Source organism: Parus major, chromosome 1, assembly GCF_001522545.3.
Source record: "Parus major isolate Abel chromosome 1, Parus_major1.1, whole genome shotgun sequence".
In the NCBI taxonomy this organism is placed as follows: Eukaryota; Metazoa; Chordata; class Aves; order Passeriformes; family Paridae; genus Parus; species Parus major.
This window is the reverse complement of record NC_031768.1, coordinates 98,064,914-98,090,675: the sequence shown is the minus strand read 5'-3', so window position 1 is coordinate 98,090,675 and position 25,762 is coordinate 98,064,914. Positions and strand designations below refer to the sequence as shown.

At 37.6% G+C, this 25,762-nt stretch overlaps 1 protein-coding gene across 3 annotated transcripts; it reads right to left on the bottom strand.

Moving 5' to 3' along the window:
- Positions 1-42: 42 nt before the first annotated feature.
- Positions 43-25,733, bottom strand: LOC107205400 (suppressor of tumorigenicity 14 protein-like). 3 transcript variants are annotated; one of them, XM_015629728.1, is made up of 17 exons: positions 24,038-25,733; positions 23,530-23,698; positions 22,724-22,848; positions 21,790-21,857; positions 20,650-20,828; positions 20,515-20,553; positions 19,391-19,610; positions 16,568-16,707; positions 15,008-15,105; positions 13,997-14,109; positions 13,164-13,297; positions 8,708-8,815; positions 7,566-7,685; positions 6,813-6,996; positions 5,823-6,094; positions 4,485-4,621; positions 43-1,794 (listed from the first exon to the last, which is right to left on the bottom strand). In XM_015629728.1, the coding sequence occupies exons 1-17, from the start codon at positions 24,113-24,115 to the stop codon at positions 1,636-1,638; spliced, it is 2,343 nt and encodes a 780-aa protein (XP_015485214.1). In that variant the 5' UTR covers positions 24,116-25,733; the 3' UTR covers positions 43-1,635. The 3 variants fall into 3 exon arrangements, with proteins under 3 accessions (XP_015485214.1, XP_015485223.1, XP_033373866.1); XM_015629737.1 differs by having other exon boundaries at positions 19,391-19,607; XM_033517975.1 differs by lacking the exon at positions 43-1,794 and having other exon boundaries at positions 4,505-4,621; positions 5,914-6,094.
- Positions 25,734-25,762: the final 29 nt, after the last annotated feature.

The following is a 25,762-nucleotide window of genomic DNA, read 5'->3' as shown; positions in this document are numbered from 1 at the left end:
TGGAGTTTCATAGGCGCATCCAAACAAATAAAACACAGCCCCTTGCAGTTTTAGCATGTGTTTATTAAAAAGGAAGGTGTGAATAATTGAGTAGCCACTAGAGAAACAAAATTCCTAACATACAGGCTTTGAACATAGCTTATGCTGTAAGTTTGACACGAGCTGGGGCAAGATTCCCGGCAGGATAAAGGAAGGAAAAGCAGTGGCAGGGTTAGAAGAAGGAATCTCACTGCATGCAGATTACAGTGCTGGTTCTTTTCAACATTTCCCCCACACGCTGCCAAGGTGGGTCTAACATGAAACAAAGATCTCACTTATGTACTGCAGAGGAAGTGTGCAGCAATAAAAGGTGTTGAAACTGCCAGCTTCATTTTTAAAATATATATATTAAAGGTGAAAGCTAAACACTTCCAAATATTAAGCACAACTTAAAGATCAACTAAATGGTCTTAAGGCCATCTAAACAATTCTTTCCTTAAGCTAAGTATTGGTATTCTGAAGTCCCATAAACAGCTTTGGAAACCTTAAATTGACTAGATCTGGAGTGATAAGCTCATCAAGAGATTAAAATTATAAAACCTAGATTTACTACCAGGGTTAAAGGAATGTGGCTGTCATTTCTTCTTTTACTTTCTTTGAGCTGAAGGATGCATCCAACCACATAATTCCATTTTCATTCTGTGTCCATTTCAATTTAGCGTGGCCTTATGGGCACAGCCCAGAAAGATACACAAAAACAAAAATTCCTGGGCCTGAAACTCTGCTTACTGTGGACCAAGGACAGCAGAAAAAACAATCCTAATCTACCAGGAACATGCTAAAAATTCACAATACATGCAAGCGCCAGAGCTGGCAAAATACATCTGTAACATATTGCAAACATTAAACCCTACAGTTAGTTCAAATTCTAAAGAGAATTTAAGAAAGAATTATAGTTTCCTTTTTTAATGAATTACAACACATTAATTCCTTCCTTTTATTTAGACATCATCCCAAAGAATCTAAATTATGCTCTTCCAGTTCTTTAATGAAAATTTCTTGCATCCTAACATTTTTGAACTATATATCTGGTATTTTTAAGAAAACACAGTAGAGACCCCAAAAGTTACAGCCCAGAAAGTAAAAGTCCTGCAGTTGCACATAAGTAGAACAAATTAATCTCAGCTTTGTACACAATACACTATTCATATTTTTGAGAACTTTGAAATAATTATTTATGTTTAGAATCCTGTAACATCCCTAAAGAGTAGAATATATATGGCATGTGGCCATTTTTATCCCGATATGCATATGCAAAAACAAATATAGATAACAAGGGATGAGGAGGGAGAGGAAAAGGGTTACAAAAGAGCTATGGCTGGCCTTTTGTTACAGGTTCTAATCCATTTCATTTTGTTTTTAATGCAGTGCTGTTTCTGCAAAAAGGTATAAGGAAGATGAATCCATAAGGAATCTGAAGTTCCTCTGAGGCTGGACAGTTATTTCTAGGTGAACCACAACTGATAGCTTCTTCATTAAAAAAGTGTATTCTTTCACAAAGGAACAGTCAATGGCATTTTCATGTTGTATCATCAAACTGACTACAGTAGGAAGCAGCTTTCACACAGAAGTGATCTGCATTTTCTCCTTGGCCCATCAGTTTGTGTTCCGACGGATCCAGTCATAAAGGGCTGTCACCCTGGTGTACACACCAGGACGATTGCGCCGGGCACACCCTTCACCCCAGCTCACAATGCCAGCAAGGTACCACCTATTGCCCTTCCCTGAGCAGGCCAAGGGACCTCCAGAATCTCCCTAAAATGAAGGAGTCCAGCCATTAGTGCACACACAGAGAGCACTGAAATAAAAAATAAATTATTTAAGAACAGTAAATACATGCCCCTCTTTTTCTCAAATGAAAACTTAGTATTAATTAAAACTTACTTCTGGATGTAATGTACCCAACCAGATGTCATATTTATTCAATTATTTTAACATACGGATGTAGCACACTTATCAATATAAAGCCAATGACAAGAAGCTGCTTATAAAATTACTCCTTGATAATGTCCCATTACAGGATTCATAGAATAACACCACAGCTCAAAAAGGGAGAGAAAAAGAAATGGATGGAAATAGGGAATTCTACTACAATTTGAATAAAAATTGTTCACAGGTTGAAGCAGATCTCTTTTACTGTGTGTTAAGTAGGAACAGAAAGATACCACACACCCCAAATCAAAAAAAGCCAACAAACCAAAACAAAACCAAACCCAACAAACAAACCAGGCACAATTAAGTATTATCAGCAGTTTTATAATCAAGACTGGATCTACAGTAGACTACTTTGAAGGGACAGAAGAAGGAACAAAGACTAAGGAATGTGCAAATAACAACTGGCTTCTCAAATGGAACATGCAGGTTTGCACAGCAATGTAGAAAAATAAAAATTCCCATTCAATTCAGCTCACAGGATCGAAATGCATTTGGGCTCATCAATGTTTTTTTGCCTCTCATTGCTTTAACCTTGTATGTCGTCTGTGAAGTGGTCTGTTCACAGAACTCTGGGAAACTACAATGCAGCTCCTCTCTGCAACATTTCCTAATGCACACAAGGCAGTCAAGCAGCCTCCAAATTGACCCTGGGATTTGTTTGAGCCCCAGCTGCAGCCAAAACATGTACAAGGTCAGGAGAAAGCCAAGTACTGATTAAAGAGTAAAAACAGAAAGCTTTCATCTCCCAACCAAAAAAATTATCTATTATGGTGGCACAAAATTATCTAGAGATAAGAGGCCAGAGTTCTTTCTCTCAGGCTGCTGTCTTACTAGAAATGTTGATAATCCAAGAGACTGATGTCAAAGTGACTTGACAAAGGAGTCTGCATAGTTCAGCCAATTACTTCAGCCAGTTCTGAAGGACCAAAGAGGCTGTATGCCAGTGGGGAGAGGAATGAGGTCTTGGCTCCTAAGCAGAGGAACCAAGACCAAAGAACATCCTAGAGTGATAAGAAAACAGTCTTAAAGTGTAAATTTTTATTTCTGATGCATCAGATCCTCTAAAGATGGAAGGTATTTGGAAGCTTCACTTAACTTGTGCAATATATGCACCACATACATGTCCAGGAAAAAGTGAAACCAAAGAGGATGCTGACAAGTCTGAAAGCGTGGTAAAGGGAGCTTGGGCTGCTGTGGGGGTTTCCTGAACTCCCAGTGTCATTCCTCTCTAACACTGTACAGGAAACACATACTATATATTACATAATATATATACTAGTGACAGAAATGAAAAAAAAAAATGCAAAAATGCCACCCAGACTAAGAACTTTAAGACCCATAGGGCCAACATGCTAGAACTCAAACACAGTGTATTATGCTGGAAACTGGCCAGCTGAATACGTGATATACAGCTGAATTTGTTAAAAATGCCCATCTGAAAATTCAAGGGCATTTCTTAAGCAGCACATTTTTTGGAGGAACATCACCCCTACAAATTAACATATTTGAGCAAAACAGTTCCAAGGTCACAGTTTGGAGATAAACTCTACATAATATAAATAAAATACTAATTAATTTAATTAGTTCTTAGACACTGCAAGAAAATTCTACAAATAGTCTATTGTGTAAAAGAGGTTTGACCCATCATCTTGCAAAACTTAACCTAATGCATTAAAATAATAAAATTTATATATTACTCAAAAAATATACCAAATTGCCTCAGTCTAATAATCAGTAACAAATTTCTATCCCCTTTACATGGTAAGTGGAATAAAAAACATGTTTGTAAAGTTGATACTCATTATCAGAAGTTTGAACACCAATGAAGTACACAAGTAGTGCACTAGGAGAAAGAAGGCAGAGTCAGGACAGGTGGTATGACCAAAAAGCAGTTTCTGATTGTGTGTGTAAACAAGCTGGGTTTCATAACTTACACTACTGTGATGTAGTCACAACTTGTAATTACACACATGAATGAATGTTTGATATTAAATAGCACCATTGCAGCTGCAGTTCCAAAACCTAGCTTAGCTTTTCCTTTCATATTTCTTTGCAACTGTAACAATACATACTGTAACTCATCATACTTTTACGGTATTTTACCAATTCCATACACAGATATTAAAAAAGATAAAAGGAAATTAATAAAAATAGCATAATTCACAGATGGACCCTTTATCACAGATGATTCCTTTCATCTTTATATTTTTGTTCTCTTGTACGACATATAACTGTTGAAGATAAAAAAGAATTCTTCTCAACACATTTTACCCCTTGCCTTTGCAAAATTATATTTCTCAAGAGGCAGACATTATCTATGATGAATTTTCTTCCTTATTTTGGTGGGCTTTTAGTTGCTATGTTTAATTAGCCCTAAACTCACACTCAAGACATCTCAATTAAAAAAACCAACAAAAAAAAAACCCACCACACAAACAACCTAAAACTCTGAGGAGCTTTCCAATGAAAGCAAACATTACTTTGTAGTTTTCCTACCAGTTACAGATTACCTGGCATGCATCAACACCACCATTAAGATTCCCAGCACACAGCATACGTGAAGTAATAAGATCATCATAGAGCTTGTTGCAAACACTTTGGTTAATCATTCTCACTCGAGCTTCCTGCAGAGTTTTGGCAAGATGACCTAGAAAAAAAATACAAATGGTATTGCAAAGGAGAGATACCAATTATCAAAACAAAGGAGAATTGCTTCAAACTCAAATTCTACCCAGCTAATGACAGCAGAGTAATTCCCTTCCCTTCAAATGGTGCCTGCCCTAGTTTTTGAAAGCTGTTGTCCACACTATGCTATAGCCATCGAGGTTCCAATGCACCACCTTCCATTTCCCTAGACTTTATTCTCATGACCTTATTCTGCCAGAAAGTAGTAAAAGTGCCATGTAAATTGTAAGATAAGACTGCACACAGGGTGACTGAATTTGAATGCCATTTCAAATTATGCCTGAAGTTTTTTGTTATTATTTACACCATGGTTGTGCTACAAACAACATCCAAGTCCTACAAAATGCAATTTATATATTGTTTTCCATCTTCTCAGTTCTAGGGAAGAAACTGATGAATAAAGCTGAGTGTGGAAAAACAAATAATTTTTAAAAAACCCAAAGAACAGTCTGTAACTTAATAATGACGGTAAGGTCTTAATTCTGTACTATGGTATTGACATAAGATGCCTTTGTGAGCTAAATATCCTGACATCTCTGATGTGCTGAGATACTGCCCAAGCCCAGGTTTCAAGCTGTTTAATGTTGAGACAGAGCAAGGATCCCACAGGCTCCCTTGCTGCCCCTCTCTAACTCAGGGTGCTTTTTTCCTGCCTCCCCATTGCAGCTGGCTGCTCCAAGCTACACAGAGGCAGAACTCCTCATGAGACATACTTCAAACTGCCTTTGGTTAAGACAGAGAAAATAAAAGATCCTCCACATTGTTCTGCAATTATTGCTGCTTATGGCTCTGTGGTCAATCACAAACAAATTATTTCACTGCAATAGTTGCAAGCTACTGATCTCTTTACCTGCAAGGTTCTATTCACCAGATAAAATGAGTCATGAACTTGAAAATGGGCACATTTTTGTAAATCTAGAATAATTTGCTTTTCAATAGTCTGTGACACCTGAGTATGCATTTTGTCACTTATCACCTACCACCCAAGCAATCATTCAGAATTCACAGACTGTAGCTAAAGAGATCTTTTCTGACTTTTTATAGACATACTAAGTAAACTACATGGGTTAGGGCTTTTTTTTTTGCATACAAGTATAAATATTCCATTGTCAGAGTTTAAAACTAACAAACTTGCAAAAAGTATATCCAGGAAATGAACATACTATTTTCTTTTATGGCTCCCCAGCCAGTTACATAGCAGACAGTTCCATAAAGAAATACTCTAGAGGTGCTGGGTAAACAAATGGGCTGTACCAGCTCACTGAAGAGTACAGGCGTCTCCATTTCCAACAGGGCAATGTCATAGTCTGAGATAGATTGGTCGTACTGTGGGTGGACAATAATCCTTATGATTGATCTCACAGCTACACGATTGCTCTTTTCATTAATAGTATGTGAGCCCATATATGCTCTCCATCCCATTGGAACGGAGTATCTGTAAAAAAAATGTTTTTAGAACGCCCCATTGGAAAGCAACGCAGTGTTAGTTTGTTCCATTTTAACTGCTTTTCAGTGTTTGAGGACATTCATCAAAACCAAAGTGCATGGAGTAGAATATGACTTCAGAAGATAGATGCATTCTAATCTCTGTCTGCTAAAACATTAAGCAATGTTTTTACTTGCTATTAGAAAAATAATTAATTTCCTGGAGCTATAAGACTGACTCCTTGCTATGTATCATGCTTTGGAACTCATAAAAGCATATAATTAAACTCTATCTCCTCCTTACCACATGAAGGAGGTATGCATTTTCAATTTACACTACCTAAACCAGACATCACTGAGGTTTCACTCATTGATCAATAAATAGGATATGTCTTGGGATAAAAGGCCGTACTTCTACTCAGAAAAACCCTGCCTTTTGAAAAGAAGGAGAAAAATTTGCATTTACCCTAAATCTAACAGAACAGTGTTCTACATGGAGGATTCACTGGCAATGGAAGCAACTTCAGCAAAGAATAACTGCAAATATTTAAGACTTTTGAAGCCAGCAGAAAACACTGAGTTTTAGTGTTTATGTAGTGAGGTCACGTCAATCAGTTATAATGTGGATCAACTTATCCAGACAAGGAATAGCTTCTGCAAACTACTGAAAGCAACTTTGTAAGGTTATTAAACTGCAGATTCTCTAGAACAGTATAATTTCTTCGTACCTCACAGAATGAGAATCCAGGAAGCAATGGGCAGCAGATACAAGCCACCTGTTGGAAATCACAGATGCACCACACACATGGCCGTGTGCCCCCATCTGTAAACTCGCTTGCCAAGGCCACTTCTCAGATCTCGCGTCTTCACCTCCAACAATTCTGGTTCTCTTAAGCTGGCGTCTTCCACAAGCTAACAAGAAATTATTTAATAAATTAGTAAAAAGCCCACTGGTTAATTCACTTTGCCATCCTTGACATAAACTTTTACCCTTAGACCTTACTGTGCAATTGGTAAAAAGGTGAGTACTTGCCCGTTTTCACTCAATCAGGGCAGGTCAGATATAAAGCAATCATTGTCTATCTTCCTTTGCAGCTTTCCAAAGAGCTGAATAACTCAAAAAGAGATTAAGCACAATTTACAAGTTCATTTGAATAATTCTTGTCTCTTTTTCCTAGTTACAAACACAGCTCCTTGACTGCATTTCATTCAGCTCAAAAAACCAGCAAGACCTACCAGCTTATCCTGGAAGTGCATTGCTTGAAGTAAGTCACCATAGATAGAATGAATGAGTTGATTTAAAAGAAACAGTGCAAAATTCAAGACAGACATTTTCAAAAAGTGTTATCAGGAAAATTTTTTTTTTTTTTAATTTATATTTGATTTAACCAATTCTTAATCCAATAATGCTTAATATTAACACAAATTGCTGACTTAGTTTCCCAAGTAACTAACAAATTTTAAAATAAATGCTACCACACCACAGTTCATTTCATCAGATCCATCTGTGCAGTCTCTTTTCCCATCACACTCAGGATTTGGTTTCAGCAAGCATTTTCCATTGAGGCATTTGTATGCATAAGGGGAGCAACTTTTGTAGGCTGAAAGAGAGAGAAGATAATGTCACATACTTGGAGCCACACTTTCAAATTATTAACAAAACCTTACACATTCAGCAAGTTGTTCAAAGCGACACATTCTAGCCTGCTCAAAGTAGTATTCTAAACTGGTGTAAACTGGTCCCTCTATGGAGAGGGGACAGGGGACTGATCCACTCTAATTAATGACCACACTAATTTCAGTTTCCATTGTCCCTGAGGAAAAAGAGGACCCTCCAACCGTCTACACTCCCATTTTACATAACTCTAAATTGAATAAGTGTGTCTTCTCAGTTCTGTTCTTTTGCCTTCACCAGCACTACTGGCATTACAAATCATAAATCTTCACAGCATCTTTTCATTTTCAAGTGAAATTGAGAAAACTGTGGGAGAGCTTTATACCTCCCTCCAATAAATTTCTGACTAAGGACTATCACAGTTTACAATGTGAGAATCCTGATAGATCTCAGCAATTTGCTTCCATTATTATTGTTATTCTTATTACCACTTGTTCACAAGGACCTCTAAACTGTGAGAGGTAGGTTTCTTCCAACAAGGATTTACTCCTGGCTACCCCAAAATTGAAAGCAAGACAAAAATTATATAAGCAAAAGGTAGCAAATCACTAAGGAGCCACTGGTGGTACCAGCAATGTCCACAACTATTGTGGATCTACAGTAAAAAGATCATCAATGTGGTGAAAGTCTGCAGCCTACTATGTCTCCCTTAAATTATGTGGTACTGATCCAGCAGCAATTGGGGGGAAAGTGCTCTTCCAACAGGGATCACCAGCAAAATGTGGTTTGGTTTTCTTACTAAAATCCCTTTTATTTTGGATTTTTCTTCACTGTCTAAACTCTCCCAAAACCTAGTTTTATTCTGCATGATTTGTATTCACTATTATGAAACTTTTACTTTGTGCCATGAAAAAAAAAATAATCTAGAAACAACACATTTAACCATTAAAATATGCATGCTTCTGACTTCCACCATCTTTTGGAAAATAACTAAAAATACATACTTACAGCAGTTGTTTTCTTCACTGTCCTGCCTGCAGCTGTCATCATCTTTACAAGACTTATACTGAGGTTTACACTTCCCATCACCACAGTTCAATTTTTCTGGATTACAACCTGAAGAAAACAAGAGTCTGTAAATTTCTAATACAAACAGCAGACCAACAGCCACATGCTACACTCCCTGCCAGAGTTAACCTGGATGTTTCTGTGCCATTTCTGTCAGACATTTATCTACCTTGGTTTTTATAGCATCCAGTGACAGAGAGACTTGTGCTGTACTCTCTGGCCTTGGATTACCTTCTGCTCAGTGTTTCTGGCATCTTTTGAATGCTCCCTTCTTTGACATGCCTAATACCTAATTCAGGTACAGTACTCTAGCTGAAGCCTTCCCACTGGTGATTGGGAAGGTATTTTCAAATTCCTGTCTTACATTAGTGTGACACTTAAAAAAACCCCCGAACAATGACAACCAACAAAACACCAAACACAAGAAAGACTCACAAAGTGTTTTGTGACTTTGACTCACAAGTCATCTCTTGAGCAATAATCATCCCCCCTAGACATTTTTTAGCAAAAAAAGCAACTTAGGCAATCCACATGTCTGTTTAGTTATCTACATTCTTCACAGAATCACAGAGTATTCTGAGTTGGAAGGGACTCAAAAGGATCAACTTCATAGTCCAACTCCTGGCTCTGCAGAGAACCACCCCAAGAGTCAAACCCTGTGCCTGAGAGCATCATCCAAATGCTTCTTGAGCTCTGGCAGCCTTGGAGCTGTGACCAGTGCCCTGGAAAAAGCCTGTTCCAGTGACCAATCATCTTCTGGGTGAAGAACCTTTTCCTAATATCCAACCTAATCTTCCTCTGGCACTTTAGACCGTTCTCCTGGGAGTGTCACTGGTCACCAGAGAGCAGAGATCAGTGCCTGCCCCTCCTCTTCTCCTCACAAGGAAGCTGTAACTGCAATGGGGTCTCCCCTCAGTCTCCTCCAGGCTGAACAGACCCAGTGGCCTCAGCTGCTCCTCATACAGCTTCCCCTCCAGGCCCTTTGCTATCTTTGTTACCCCACTTTGGATACTTTCTAATAGATAACTATTTTTTATATTGTGGTGCCCAAAACTTCCCCCAGCACTCAAGGTGAGGTTGCCCCAGTGCAGGACAATCCCCTCCCTTGCCTGGCTGGGGATGCTGTGCCTGATGCCCCCCCAGGACATGGATGTCCCTCCTGGCTGCCAGGGCACCACTGACTCATATTCTTGTCTTTATTTTTCTCCATATATATTCTACAGCTTCTCAGGACCACTTACAACACTTACAACAATCCCTCTAAAACACTTCCACCTTTCTATTGTGTGACGCTTTTCCTATTTCATAAGCATCTACTCTAATCCATAATTTAGATGATGAACAAAAATTATGTGACATTCCATAACAACATTTGCAGAATGACATTAAAAATATCCTTCTTCTTTGGTAATGAGTCTTGACCAATTGTTCTGTGGAAAGAATTTCCTGTATTTTTTTTTTCTCCCTACATTTTCTTTACTTACTGATAAGCTTGTCACACAAGACAGTGTTAAAGTACAATTTATCTATTTATCCTCTCATAGCAGGGAACTAAAACAAAATTTTAAATCTTCATGCTGGTTTTAATATTATTTTCACTAGTTACAAATAGTTTACTTTCCTTTGGCTACCTCTTGCACATTATTTTTTCCTTTGGAAGGTTAGCTTATAAAGATTGGTGCAAAATTTCCTCTTGATTTTTCTGTTCTCCCACTCTTTAAAGAGATACATTACACAGCCTCTTTTCCACACTTTTACATCTTCACCCACAGGCTTCATGTGATCTTAAAGGTTGCCAGCAGTATTTTAGAGATAATTTCAGCCCATCTCTCAACTTTGTGGAAGAAACTCTTTACAGAAAACAAATAATGAGAAATAATTGTTCTACCCCAATCCAATACATCACTACCATCTGGGCAGCTTTTCCAGCATTCACACTGATTTCTTGAAGGAATGCACATTTTGTCTGCATATCTAAGGACAAGCTAGAAAAATAAGAAATCAATGATGCCTAGAAATATTGATACAGTCTCAATGCAGTAATGCAGGACTCTACTATGAAAAAATATTAAAATTACTACTAAAATTAAAGTTTGTGTAATTTTTAACATAAATTGAATATCAAAAAAGAAATATCTTACGTGGCACAATCTGTCAAAGATTTTTATCAAGCAGCCTGTATTAAATGAGTCACCTAAATAGACTTAGCAGATAAAATTCACATTAATTGTCTCTAAAAGCTGGAAGTCATTCATCACAGATATATAATTACTGATAGGAAGCATTTCTTTAATTTGTTAAGGGAGTGTATTTAATACAGGAGCATCTAAGGAGAAGGAAAATAAAATCAAAAACTAGGCATTCTTGTTAATATTACAAATATGTATTTCCTGATATTAAAATTCTGTATAAATTAATCTCTGTGTTACTACACTAAATATCTGGTGTGAAAAAGTACTTTATCAAACACTTTCCAAAACTTGCAGTCTTGTTATGAAACAGCCCTTGACCAAGAATTTCCTTCACTTCACATAAACTAACTACTAGTATAGATGCTAAGTTATTTCTTTCCAATATATAAAAAATGTTTGTTCTCTTTCACTCTTTCAGATGTGCAAGGAAAAAAAAAGTCTCTGAAAGACTAAGTAGCTCAACCTACTCCTCTTTGTGTCCAAGTGAAGTCATATGAAACTTTCTCCCATTTAGCACCATGGGCAAATTAAGAGCTACATCAATCAGACTGAAGTACCAAATCCATTTGTCCCACAGTTGTCTAATCAGTTCCAACCTGGAGTAAATTAGTCCTCTTCATTTCCTTGCATGTGATATGAGTGGGAGGAAAGCATACACTACACCCAGCTAGCATGAGCTCAAAGCAGGAGTGTCTCCATTTTCTTGTCACCTTTCCAGGCCTGAAGTTGTCCAGCTGATGGCTGGCATTTGCTTTCCAGGACAGCTCAGAGCAGTGCCTGTGATTTTTAATAACTGTGCTTTGACAGGCACTCTACAATGAGAAAAAGCTAACCTCAGGTGGGTGACTGCAAGTACTAAAGACGTGGGAAAACACAAATTTATTTTTTTCCTTCTCCTATTACTACTGCTACAGGCAAGGCTGATATAGGCCAGCGCTCTCAATCCATGCTGATATCTCAGACAGCATTCCCCAAACTACTGCATCAACTTGGTACTGACACATCACAGCTATTCCACTCCTCCTGATGACTCTTTATACAGAGTCTCCTGACTGTGACTAAGAATTGATTAAATAACTTTGAGCCATCTGCTTGCTGGCTCAGTGCTAGAAGCAGAGCACACAGATACACACAATAAAGATGGGATTTTCTCCATTAAAAAACTTGTTCTTAGGCTTAGATTCTTAACCATTTTTGAGGCAGCAACCAGAGTAACCATAGAACTAAGGATAGTTGGTAACTTTTTCTAGTAGAAAGAGACCCACATTGGTGGAAGAAGAAATCCCTGAAAATTTGTGAGTCTTATAGAATGACTGACCACAAAATGTGCCACTTATTTAGAGTGAAGGCATGAAACACTAATCTTTACCAGAAACCTTACTACTTAAATGCTTCTATGTCAACAAGGACCAGAACTACATTCTGACAAGCAAGCTGAGGATTTGAAGAGGCTTCTCAAAATGAAGCAAAATTATTTTCTCTTGAAATCATAGAGAGCTTTATCTACCCAGACATTAATTGGGTAAAATAAACCCCAGGCATTTAAAAAAATCTGAAATTGTATCTTTTCTAAGAAGTGTCACAAGTAAATATGTGTATCTCCTGAAAATTCCTGTTCCATCATCTGGAAGGCCCCCAAAATCTAACATTGCTCCAGAAGTACATAGACTGGGGAGTTAGGAACAGCCCATAAAAAACCCAGAGGTATTTCTGCAACATGTTCTAGCAAGGGGTCCTCTTTGCCAGTAAAACTTAAAATAGTTTGTCTAAACCTGAAAACTGATCTAGAGCACCTTGAGTTGTGATTTTAAAGAGAAGATTAAGTATTCATGGTTATTTTTTGTTGGCAAAAGAGTCATGCTTAGAGCCCCTCTGCCATTCTATTTTCATGTTGCAGCTTGGCTATTTTAAGGTGTCAACAAAGTGCCGTATAAGTAGATCTACAGAAATTGAGAAATTTTACTTTTACTCCCTATTTTACAGAAATGCTGATAAAAGTTAGAAAATAAGTGCTAGCTCCTAAATGCACCTTATATCTAAATTTGTACCTCTGTTTGGTCAACTAAAGGCATAACATTTTATACATTTGTCTCCTGCAATAAAGTTAAGAAAATAGGCAGGTTGAGTTGTACACAATTGGTCTGTCAAGCAGAGTTTCTCAAAGGTTTCTCCTTAAAAATTAAAGTGTGTGCTTAATAACTTACGGTCTGTGTGACTGAAAGCTTTGTATTCAATATAAAACCCTCTGTGGGTGACCAGCTCATCAGAGTGGAAGTTGATTTCAACAGAATAGCCATATTCTCTGTTTCTGTTGTTTTCTGAAAGAGCTTTACAGTATCTAGCAAGGCAAAAGTGAGAAATATTAATTTCTAACCAAACTGACCACTACCATCCAGCTATGTCTCCTTTTATTGAGTGGTGGTGATGTCAAGAAGTTTTAAGACAATGCAATAAGGATAAGCTGTATTTTGGTGATAAAAATTGTCCAATTAAAGTTTTAGAAAGCCTATTTAAGAATTTCTCCCACTCTGCAACTTTTTTGGGATTAGCAGACTTTGAAACAAGATATAGAGAGATGATCAGTGTCAAGGTTTACCTTATAAACACAAACTACTTCAAGCATGCTTGATTTCAGATTGCCCATTTAGGTTTGCAAACCCAAAAGATCCACATCCAGGAAAGGATTAAATCATCCAGCCAAACCCAACAGCTGTTGTTTGTTTCAATATGCTCCTTCCAAGAGACAAATTTCTCTGAAGAGCTTTATTTTTAGTGCTTGTGTAACAATTACAATCCCTGAAGAGCAAGTAGTAAAGAAAATTAAACTTCTGATTGCACAAACTCTTCAACCACATCAAGACCACAGCCAGGAATTTACAGCTCAGCTGCAGCTGCATAAAATCCTGTTATTTTCTACATTATTGCTCTAAGGGGAACAAAAGAAAAAGTAAATATCTGTAAGAAAAAATACAGGATGCCTGAATGTGCAGCACTCAAAGTGCAAATCAGTATGTCAGAAAATAATGTATTTACTCACCTAACTCCATCAATTTCTAACCAGTCTTTATCACATCTACTGGACCCTGGAGACTTCTCTTGAATTTGTATTACAAGGATTTTTATTGAGAGTTTGTAGCCAGGCAATGGTGCCTAAAAATCAAAAGAAAACCCCTGACACACATTTGCAAAAGGGTAACAGCCTTTGCTCCCAAAGTGCTCTGTCTATTGCAGGATTGGAAGTACTGCACTTCTACTATTGAAATTAGCACCTCTGAAGAACCAAAAACCTTTGCTGAATTAAACATCTATAGAAATCTTTTTAGACCATCTTCGGTGATACTGTGCCTGATGAAGTGTAAGCCTTTCTGCAGCCAGCATAAAGCACTATATCTGCGGTTCACACTAGGCATGTAATGCCATGTGTCCTGCACAGAGGTGAGAGCTTTTTGCCACAAGCTGCTAATAATACCATGAGAGGCAGAGACTTGTCAAGTGGTATACATGAAAAGGCTCCTTTACCAGGGAAACTGAAAAAGTAGTTAAATGCTGAATGCAACAATAGACCAACACATTAGGCAGTTGGTAGAAATCATGAGCAGATTTTAAGCCTTGCCAAAGGACTTGCTGGAAATTCAGAGGCAAATTTCTGAGCCAGAGAAGGTCCTGGCCCTGCAGAATTCAGGGAAATACAGTGTGGTATCCATCATGTGAGGCATGATTTACATGATCATTTTTTTCTTTTTAACATAGAAGGAAAGCTCTGATTATTATTAATTTTCTCTGGCTGCTGGGAATTGTCATCTTACACATTAATTTGTTTCTGTCACAAATAATGCTCAAACTTCTGGAAGTTTGCAATATTTCCCTTCCATAGTTGGCACCTGTACCTAGAACAGGAAAGAAATGTGTGCCAGAGAAGAAGTCAGGTTCAGTGGGCTCACTAGGTTTTCTCTCTGTTTCACCCACATCAAAAGCCATTTCTCCCAATTTTGAGTCCACACAAGATAAAGAGAAGTAATCAGTACTCAGAAGAGCTCCCAGTGTTTACCTTGATGATCCAGGTGCAGTCAATGTTTGGTGGGTAGTAACTTGGGTAATAAGGGGAACTTAGGGTCCCATTCCAGGAAGTATAATGACCACCACATACTAGGAGAGAAAGACATCAGCAAGAAACATAATTATCTCAGCTGGACCAAAGTGCAGAGTCTACTTCACTTGCTAGGACCCTTCTGTAACTACAGTTAGAAGAATACATTGTGACAGTATTAAACTAACATTTTCCCTGTATTAACTGAAAATCACTTAACTTCTGCCTCCACATAACACTGTATTTCTCTTATTTTTGGATCAAATTACAACTACAGATAAATACAAAAAACCTCTGACTGAAGCTTTTCCTTTTTAAAAAAGCATTCTTTCACAGTAAGTGAAAGAAGCAACTAGATGTGGATGCAACAAACCTCCCCCTTCCAAATTACTTCTAACTTTTATGTATGCATTTTCAAAATTAAAAAGCAATCATCCCACTGAAGTTAAAACTGATTAATTTAATGTAAACAAGGAAGTTCATGTATCAGTTCCCACTTTGAAAATTCATGCCATATTTGAACAATTCCTTTGAGGTTTTATTTTCTACCAAAGACTCTCCTAGATATCCAGTCCTTAGTGCTTTTGGTTCCCTTTAGGTAATATTATGAATACAAATATGAACATAACAGAAAATAAGATAGTTTTGAAATTAAAAAATCTTGTAGCAAAACCTGGGCTAAATATAATTCAAAATGCCCATCCTCAAAACAATAAAGCCATTTTAACTAGTAATGTGCATGGGATAAATATTTGGATAAGCAGCATGCAGAGAGACATACGCTGAAATTTGGCATCTTTGGGCAAGTTTATCCCCTGTGACTTGCTCTAGATGTTAAAAAATAATCACTTGCTTCATTGTCAAAACTCTTTCACTTGTATCTTACCAAATAACTGTGGCTAAACTTGATCCTGTGAAGCCTTTTTATCTCTTCTATAATTAGTACTACAGTTTAGCATTACTCAAAATATTTCACACAGCACCCATGTAAAATTCATAGTACCCCATAGGTTTGGAATGTATTTCTTAGGTCCAGAACACACTTTTCTTATTCAGTTAACTGCACTGAACAATGCTTTCAGAAAAAGAACAAAGATAAATTAGAAGTGTTTGCTCTTGCTTTCTGTTTTCTTTAAATACACATTCTATGATCTGTGGATACATTGCCAGAACTGATAAAAGCAGCTGCTCTGTCATGGGAGCTATCTAACTTTGCCTAGGCAGACAGTGCCTCTAGCTGGCTGGCTGCTCTGCTGGCACAACTCAGCATTACCCATGTCATGTCTGGCAAGTAAGGCTTGAGTAGTTATCAGGAAGACAAAGTCTCCCAGACCAAAGGATGTTCTCTCTTCTTTGTTCAGTTCTCAGTCTTTTGTAAAGTGGATCAGAATGGTAACTCCCTGCTTTATATACCAACATTCCCACCTCCAGATATGTTCAAGGCAATATCAACTTTTTTAGAAGCAAAAACAGTAATAAGTGTGTGCTTTCATTAGATGCTTGTTCCCATTAACTACGTACTGATTTTAGGAATGGCTTGAAAGTGAGCTTTTAATATGTTTCTTTCTCCTCTTCGGTCCAGTGAGAAGGTAAGCAACATTACATTACTTGATGAAGTTAAACGCACAACAGAAGGAGTCCAGGCCCCAGGCCCACACCATCTGGAAGGTTACCAAAAAAATGCATTAAAAAATGTAATCCCCCAAACATTTCCCACATTTCTGTCATCTTTGCTGGGAAACTGGGCAGAAGTAACACTGATCTTGGCATCTGTGTTTCAGTAGCATTCCCTTGGCTATCACTTCCCTTTTATTCTTCCACCCAGCTGATAGCGCATGGGATGCCAGGAGTTCCCAGCCTAGAGGCTTAGTCACTCTGTGTGTACAACTCAGTTTTCTTGCTTAACAAGTGCCCTGGAGTTCTCATACCTATAGAAGCATCAGATTACCTACAGAAGCCAGATTATGTTACTTCAGTAGTGATAGTGGCACTGAGAAGCAAAGGTTAGGAATGAAAAGGCAACAAGTGCCAGTGCAGCAGTGTTGAGCAGCATCTTCCAACAGATAAAGCCAAAACATTCCCAATATATCCATGTTTAGCCTGGTTTTGTGTCACAAAATCTATCACACAAAATGTGAAGCCCCATGCTTGGCAGCTATTGCTTCCTATTGTTCTTTTACTTGTAATGTGAAATGCTATTTCTTGCATCTGTAAAATCACTCTTATGCTTATTCCATTTTGCAGCCCACATATTTTTGACTTTTTTTTCATTTATTTATAACTTGATGATCCTTGTGGGTCACTTCCAACTCAGAATATTCTGTGATATCTGTGAATCTATGTGTTAAAAATTTCTAACAGGTTTCTCTTTTTCTATGCACAGCAAATGAAAGCAATTAAGATTAGACCTCACAGTAACAGAGTATTTCAATCACAGCCCAGCAGTAAGTTCTCTGATGTCACTGAGATCCAAATTGGAAGCATTAAAGTAAAAAATTTTAGCCTTAAATTGAAAGTAATTGTCTTCTGCTTTAGCAGGCTATTCCTTTCACACATTTGAAGTGAGACACTAGTGAATGAATCTCTGCTTTGCCTCTCCAGCAGACATTATTAAATCCTTTTTATCATAATAGCTGACAAAACATTTATAAAATAACAATTTAAGTTCTCTCCACATTGCCATGTAGAAATATTTCAGCATCTTCATCAACCCAGTTGACAGCCTGGCTTATCTTCTATCTGTACCTTCTGTCATAGTATCATCAGAACAGCAAGGCAAGCTATGGGAAGAGGAATCCACATGAGATGCTTACTCTCACATGTGTATTACACCTCACATCATCTCAGCTTGAACATCCTTTAGGATTTGTCACTGAACAGATGTATTACTGCAGTTTACAGAAATTGGTGAGAACCAGTTCAGTCACCATGTGAGAGCCTAGACCTAAACATCAGGGAATAATGGCTACTATAGTTACTGGCTGTCATGGATATTGGACATACTGTTATTATTAGTTCTACTGTATGTGTCTTAAGTATGTCATTAGGCTGCTTTTTACCCAAGCAGAAAACTAATAGACATATGCAAAACAACACATTTTCTAGAGTGGCAATAAAAGCAACCAAAACAGTTGGTCTTGCTGATGTACCATCAGGCTTTTTACATAATTTGTCACCAAATTCTGTTTTGGTTCTTTAATAGACAGATAGCAATGCACATTCTTGAATTTTGCCTTACAGCTTCCTGCATCAATGTTCTCTGAATGTGTTGCATCAGACACCTGTGTTGCTCTTGCTGTCTTCTGGGAGTTTTAATGCGCAGGGCCAGCTCTACATTTGTGATTCCTAAAAAGCTGAGGCAGTGGTAATAATGCACAATGGAGTAACAGTTGCAGCAATAATCCATAATAAGTAGCAGAACAGATGCAGGCCCACATCAGAAACAGGATTCTCCTCATTAAGCTACAGTTTGAGAGTAACTCCTTACAAAAACCTTGCATTTATTCCATGCCAACAATGGTAATCTGTTGTTGGCATGAAGCACAGGGAGCAATTAGTACATTAATAGAGCTGAAGAGGACCACCTATTCAATTAAGTTAAAGCATTCCTAAATGAGTGCATTTCAGATTCCTAGTTGAATCTTCATGCCCAGCTAACCTCTTCCTGTAAGTTCCTAAAATAAAAAAATTAAGTAAAGTTCCCCTCTTGAAACCATCCATCTTCAGATCCTACAGCTTGCTTATTTATTTGGTTGGGGAAGACAGATTCTTTGTGCTCATACATGAAATTTGAAAAGTAGGAGCAGTGTAGCCACTCAAATTTAAATATCATCTGAACTCACTTATGCAAATCGACTACAGAGTGACTGAGGACAGAGACCTCCAACCCTCCTGTTATAAACAGGACCTCAGCTGTGACTGAACTGCTATAAAACATACATTTTCTGAAAGTAATACAATAGAATACTCTAAAATAAAGTCTGAACATTTTCGAATTGTGAGAGTAATTTTATGGAAAGGAACCCATTAAGAATTGGTCAGAGTGTAGAATAAACCCCATAGAAATTTGCAACAGGTTCCCCAGAGAAGGGGTCACGGCACCACGCCTGTCAGATTTCAAGGAACATCTGAACAATGCATTTAGTCCGATGGTTTGGTTTTAGGTAGTCCTCTGAGGAGCAGAGAGTTGGACTTGAAAACCCTTATCAGACCTTTCCAACTCTTTTCAAAGATCTTCTTATTATGCTATCCAAGACTTTTAATTAAGTTGTATTTCAAATCTTACATTTCATCAATTATTTTTCCATACAGCTCAGTAAAGCATCTTTGCTCTGTGTATCATACCTGGTAATGATCTTGTTCTGCAGTGGAAGAAGGAAATCATATGCTGACAAGTGGTGTGAAGCACAGCTCTCTGGAGTAACACCACGCAGAGTGATAACTACCAGTCTCACCACATAGTTAGAAGGAACTCGCAGTCTCCATTGATAAAATGACTTTTTGGGGTTCATCAGAGTTAGAGTCCTGTTGTTACCTGGCTTGGCATACAGGTCAAAGGATACTGCTACAAAAAAGAATGTAGATCAGTATGGAAAAACTGTTAGATTGAAAGATAAGTTCTTGTATGAAAGAAAGTTTCATACAAGGTAGAAGCGATCACCTACCCACATTTCTTGACTACTCTATTCCCTTTTTGCTCTTATGTTTGCAGCTCTGTTCCCTTTTCCCTATCAGACTGCATCACCTTCTCCTGCTCTGGCCAAGGACATACAAAGCCTCACCGTCACCAGCTCTTTGCACATTCCATGAGTAGGAGTTGATTCAGCTGCAATTGCTACAATATCTGTGTCACACCTGCTGCTTCCTTGGCCATTTTCTCTTCTTCCCTCTCTGTGCAGTGACAACACTAAGTACATGAAGACAAATCTCGAGATGTGCTTGGTATGAAGAAATCAGGCAAAGTGAATTAAAACTCTACATTATCTGCCTGATCACTATAACCAAAATTGTCTAATCACCAGCCAAATCATGTACAATTTTTTAGAGGTTTTGTTGGTTTGGTTTTTTTTTTGTTTGTTTTGTTTTGTTGGGTTTTTTTTTTTGGTTTTGTTGATTTTTTTGGTTTTTTTGGTTTTGTTTTTGGTGGTTTTGTTTTTGGTGTTTTTTCAGGGGTAGGGGGTGTGTTTTTAGAGATTGCAAAAATAGGAGCCACAGCTCACTGCAGTTCAGTGGGAACTATTACATTTCAACCATTTCAACCATTCAGAATAAAAGCTATAAGGTATTTTCATCCAGACTTCATTTGAAACACAACACATGTTGATTCCATAGTCTAGTTTAGTTCATAAGCCCTGCAGATATAAGAAAACTGGAAAAATGCCATTTTTCTATCACAGGATTCCATGTCCCCCCAAAGGGATTGAAACACAATTACCTGATTTTAGCACTTGGGATTGAAACATAATTACCTGATTTTAGCATCACATCATATTCTATGGAATCTGAAACTGAAATGTAATAATTATCAGCTACACAAGCCAAAGACACAAAGTGGAGAAAGAAAAATAGACAGAATAGGTATTAAATGACAGGTACATTGTTACCAAAAAGCTCCATTGTATCAAGATCAAAATCCTCCTCCCCAGAACTGAACAAGGGAGCTGCTTGTTTACTACAGATTTCTTTTTGTTCCACTGGGGTTAATTTTTTAAGAGAAGCAACCATATCTTGTGGTGCCCAGAATGTATTCCAGAAATAAGCTCGAAGCCCAGATTCTCCTTCACTGTCAAAGGAAAAAAAACATCATAAATGCTGTTTTGGACATGGTTTTTACTGACCTGCATTTTTGGCCGGCACAGTTTCATAACCACCTGAATTTCTGTGCCCAATAGTTGCTGCTAAACATGGTGACAAAAAACTCTCTTGTTTAACAATTATTTTTGCTGTCCAGTAGAAATATTTTTGACATATGCAGCTTAACCAGCTACACACTGAGACTGAAAAATCACACCTTGAAATCCTACAATAGTTCTTATGAAATTGGATGTTACATTCCCTGCTGTATAATTATACACTTTTAAGATAATATAACAACTCCAGACACATTGTAATTAATATTTTTAATGGAAGCTAGCACCATACAACAACACAATTTTATGTCTGTACTTTGATGCAGCATTTTGCACAATTTTTGCTGAAATAAAGAAATATTGAGCATATGCATACAAATTATTACTTCAGTGATTCCACCACAATTCTTTTGAAAATGTCTGTGCACTGAACCTTCAGGGTTTTCAGAAAGTACCAGGTTTGTAATAACCTGCTGTTCAATGGATTTACATTTCTTACCAGGAACTCAAATAGTGTTTTGCCCCAAGTTACACATTTTAGGATTTGTTTTCAGAGGTTAAAAAAGAACTCCATTTGAATGGACAAAACTGAAATAAAATCATGCAAGTGCTGTGTTGTTTTTTCAAAAATTAAAAGTAGATTAACAGACAACAAAACAACTCATAGACTCAGGAACAATTAATCAGATTTCATTTATCTCACCAATTCTACAGGGCAGGACAGAAGTCATACTGTTAGCTTAGCTCATATACTTAAATGCATTTCTGCGTTTTTTAGTTCTCTTACAGAAATGTGCATGTTCTTCTAGATAGCTTATTTTAAATGCATTCAAAACCAGAGAAAAACACAGCTGAATATTTCAAATTTCTGCCATATGCTGGAACAGCACATACCTGAAAGTAGCCACTACAGACTTCAAGTAGTACTTTCCCAAGAAGGAAGATTCGTATGTTTCTGCCAACTGACAATGAAATAGTGGCAAAAGAAAATGTGACATTATATTATAGTGCCAATATAATCTCTAACACTATAAAGTGCTTGTCTTTTTCATTCTTTCTTCTTCCTCACTGCCCACCCCCACATTACAAGCACTGTCCATAATTTTCAGAAAATGTATCAAGTAAGGATCATAAATGTGCATTAAATTCCACTAAAAAATTGCTTTTTCACACAACATTTCAAGACCACTGAGACAGTTCTTGATACTTAGTCACGAAAAAGTCTTTATGAATACATTTATATTTTTGTTTCAGTCTTTAAACTTCCAGTATGATTGACTTGTATTGGCTGTGCACAAAGCAGCTTTGAGACACCAGATTAATTCTTTTGGGAAATACAGGCTAACAGAGAACAGCTTTGTCTTCAAAACTGCTGCCCACATGTACCTAGGAAACAGTACTGATCTCACAAATAGAAACTCATAAGAAGGGCAAGAAAGCAAGCACTGTTGTGAATGATAAGGAAGATTAAAAAAAGTGAAGCATTGAACTGGAGGTGAAATTAAAAAGAAAAAGAAAAATGTAGAAGGAAGATAATTTGAATAAAGCAAAATAAAACAATCACTCTCCTATTTCCTTCAAGACAATTTGTCCAAAACCCTGAAACCTTATTACCTAGAAAGTATTCACCTTACTCTAAGACACACAGCCCCATCTGTCTAGCTGCATTTCTAAAACTGAAAACTGCCAAGGCTCTTGCTAGCTTTAAACTTACTGTTTCCAAGGGAAAAAAAAAAAAAATGAAAGGCTAACCCAAGTTTTCTCCTCATTCCCAGCTGATTCTGTATAAATATTTACAAAATATTTCTCTACTTATGTGGAAACTTACATAATTTTGGACTGCTTTTGCTTGCAGGAGGAACTTCTGTGACGTTGGATCATTGAGGTCATTTGTATAAGTCAAATTAGGAATTTCTACACTTCCACTGATATAAGTAAAGGAAAAAGCTGGAGCTGAGGAAAAAAAAAAAAAAAGAAAAAGTTAGCACACCTAATAACATTACAAAACAAGAGGCTTGCAGAAGTATGTGCTTGTCCTTGGCATTTGCAGGTATTAGTTCTTAAGAGAAACATGCAGTAATAGCTACAGCACTCAGCCAGTCCCACTGACAGAGTAAAGCCCAGCAGGAAAGGAAAATAAGGAGATAAAGGTTTAGCTAGGCATTTCTACTAGGAAAATTTCATTGTTAATCTTCCATTTTTTTTGTGGTGCTCTCATCTTGAAGAGGCACGGTTTTAATGGCTATGTGTTGACATTTGGAAAAGTACATAAACAATTTAGGTATGCATTCTGTTTTTAAAAACAGTGAAGAGAAAATAGACAAATAACTCCCAGAGGTTCCTGCAAAAGATAACAATACCAATAATGATGGTATTCATGAGCAGAAACAAAAAAATAAATAGAGATAAAATGCACACTTTCAATATTCTTGTGCAACTACTAACTGCTAATTACTGTGCATTTTGTTGCTTTAGCAAAGACATTAAGGAGAAGGCAAAGTCAACAGTTTATATACATACATTATGTGTATATAATGTGTGTATATATAAACTAAGCAGCTCAGCTGCTTAGTGCAGAACTTTCACAGTGTGAAATATCCATCCCACCCAGACCACGCTGGGAGTAACACTTACAGAGTGAGTAGTGCAGGACTAGCAGGATTGCTGTAACTGTTAAAGAAACTGTAGGTAATATTCCTAGAAGACATCTCCTCCAGAAACACAACTTCATCCTTTTGAAGAAATGATACTTTTGGCACACACCTTCTTGGTAGGATGGGCAGTAGGAAACGCGTGGACTTTCCTACAGAAAGACCATGGATGGCATCAGTTAGTAAAAAAAAAGAAGAGCTATTGTATCACATTTTGGTGTATGTACTCTTTTAGTTTCAAAGAGATTAAAATCGAGATAAGAGCTTCCATGTTAGCAGCTAGGGCACACATGAAACCTGCATCTCTCTGGGCTATTTCCTTGTATGCATCTGAGGCTGTGAAAGCAGGTGGGGGGAGACAGGGATTGTATGAGGATTTTAATCACTGGTTAAGAGCAATTTATGAAGAACAGGGGTCAATGCACACAGGAGTGGATAGAGATAATTTATTTACTGTGTTCCTACTACAAAGCTTAGCTGGTAGCTCTTACCTGCCCTGAAGCCCGTTCAGCATCTGGAGCTGGAATGCTGTACACAGAAATCCGGCCGGAGGGAAAAGGCTGCAGCATGATGCCGTGACAAATGCCTTTTACAAACCTAGCAGCAACCCCCTAAATGAACCTTGTTATTTAAACTTAACTCAGAATAGCTCAGAATAGCTGCTCTCACCACCACACACACTGGGCTTCTCTTATTTCACCTTTGCTATACTGCTTGAAGCTGGAGCCAGCTGATCTGCAGTCAAAGAAGGTGGGCAGGAAAAGTTGCCATCACTGTAACTCCTTGTTTTCCTGACTGGATAAGTAGGATATGGATCCCATAATTTGAAGATAGATCACTTTTTTCAGAACTACAAGAATAGGGATATCATTTATGACACAACACAAAGGACATGCAACCAATTTATACACAAAAGGTCCCAGGGCAATATAAATGAGACAACTTCTAATAAACTCCCTGGGGAATTAATAGAAATATCTGTAAGAGAGGAGAAATGCTCAGTTCCACATATGACCTTAGTTTTCCAGCTCCAAGATATTACCATAGAATAAATGTGGTAAATAAATTGCAAACCAATTTATGTTCACATTTCCTGTTTGAAAGGAAAAGATGCTTTAAGTCAGCAAGCCATCAAGTTCAGCATGTTCTGCATGTAAAATATGAAAAATCAAGGATGTGTGTGGAGAAATAACATATTTGATAAATGTTGAAAGAGAGAGAGAGCACAAAGAACAGAATCTAGAAAAGCAAAAGGGAATGAAGAAATCTCAGCCCCAGAAAAATAATACAAAGGGAACAAACAAATCCCAACAGTTCACACAGAGATTGCAAAAGGGATTAATTGGAAGGCAATCCTCACAGCTCAGAAATTCAAACTACAGCTGCAGACAGATGGCTTTGTTCAAGTTCTCTCTTTTTCAACACCCTATCTGCTACACACACAGAACCTGATGACTGACACTTTGCCCCTTCCTTCATGGAAAAGAGAAAAACCCACAGGAAAACGCCTAGAGGAAACAAATCACTTTTGCATAGAATTTGTATCAGGACCTTTTAGAAACACCGGGTTTGTTTCAGCAAGGACAAGATCATTGCAATAACACACATCACCATGTTTATTCATTTTGATAAGGTTGCCTGAAGCTCAAGAATTCAAATTCTTAGGTGGATAAGCTTGAAAACAAAGAAATGAAAGCAGGAAATAAAAGAGTTAGTAGCTCCAAATAATGTAGTTAATTAAAATGAATGCAGGAAAAGGAAGAAACATACAACAAATCACCACTTAGAGCAGCAGAATTTCTGATCTTCAAAAATTAGTGCCCTATGGATTTGAAAGGACTGAGTTCACTTTTTACAGTGCCTCCTCTCCCTTTCTCCCTGTCAGCTGTTCTTGGGTGGAAGAGGCAGGGAAAGTAGTATTTGGCACAGTGAAAACAGTTCATTGCTACTTCACAGTTACTTCTGTATGGGCTGCACACATCTCAGAAGAAACTATGAGTAAGCACCAAGCTCTCTGTTTACACAATCAATTGTATTTTCAGCTTCCTGACAGATGAGTGCACCTGCACCCAGCTGGTGCCTTGAAAATGAAGTTCATTATTGCACCTCCCCCCATGCCTCCAGATATCTGCTTGGAGCAACCACCACAAGAAACTTCCTTTTTCACCAAAGCTTGAAACAATGGTATTTATTACCCCCCATCTGTGAATTCCAGA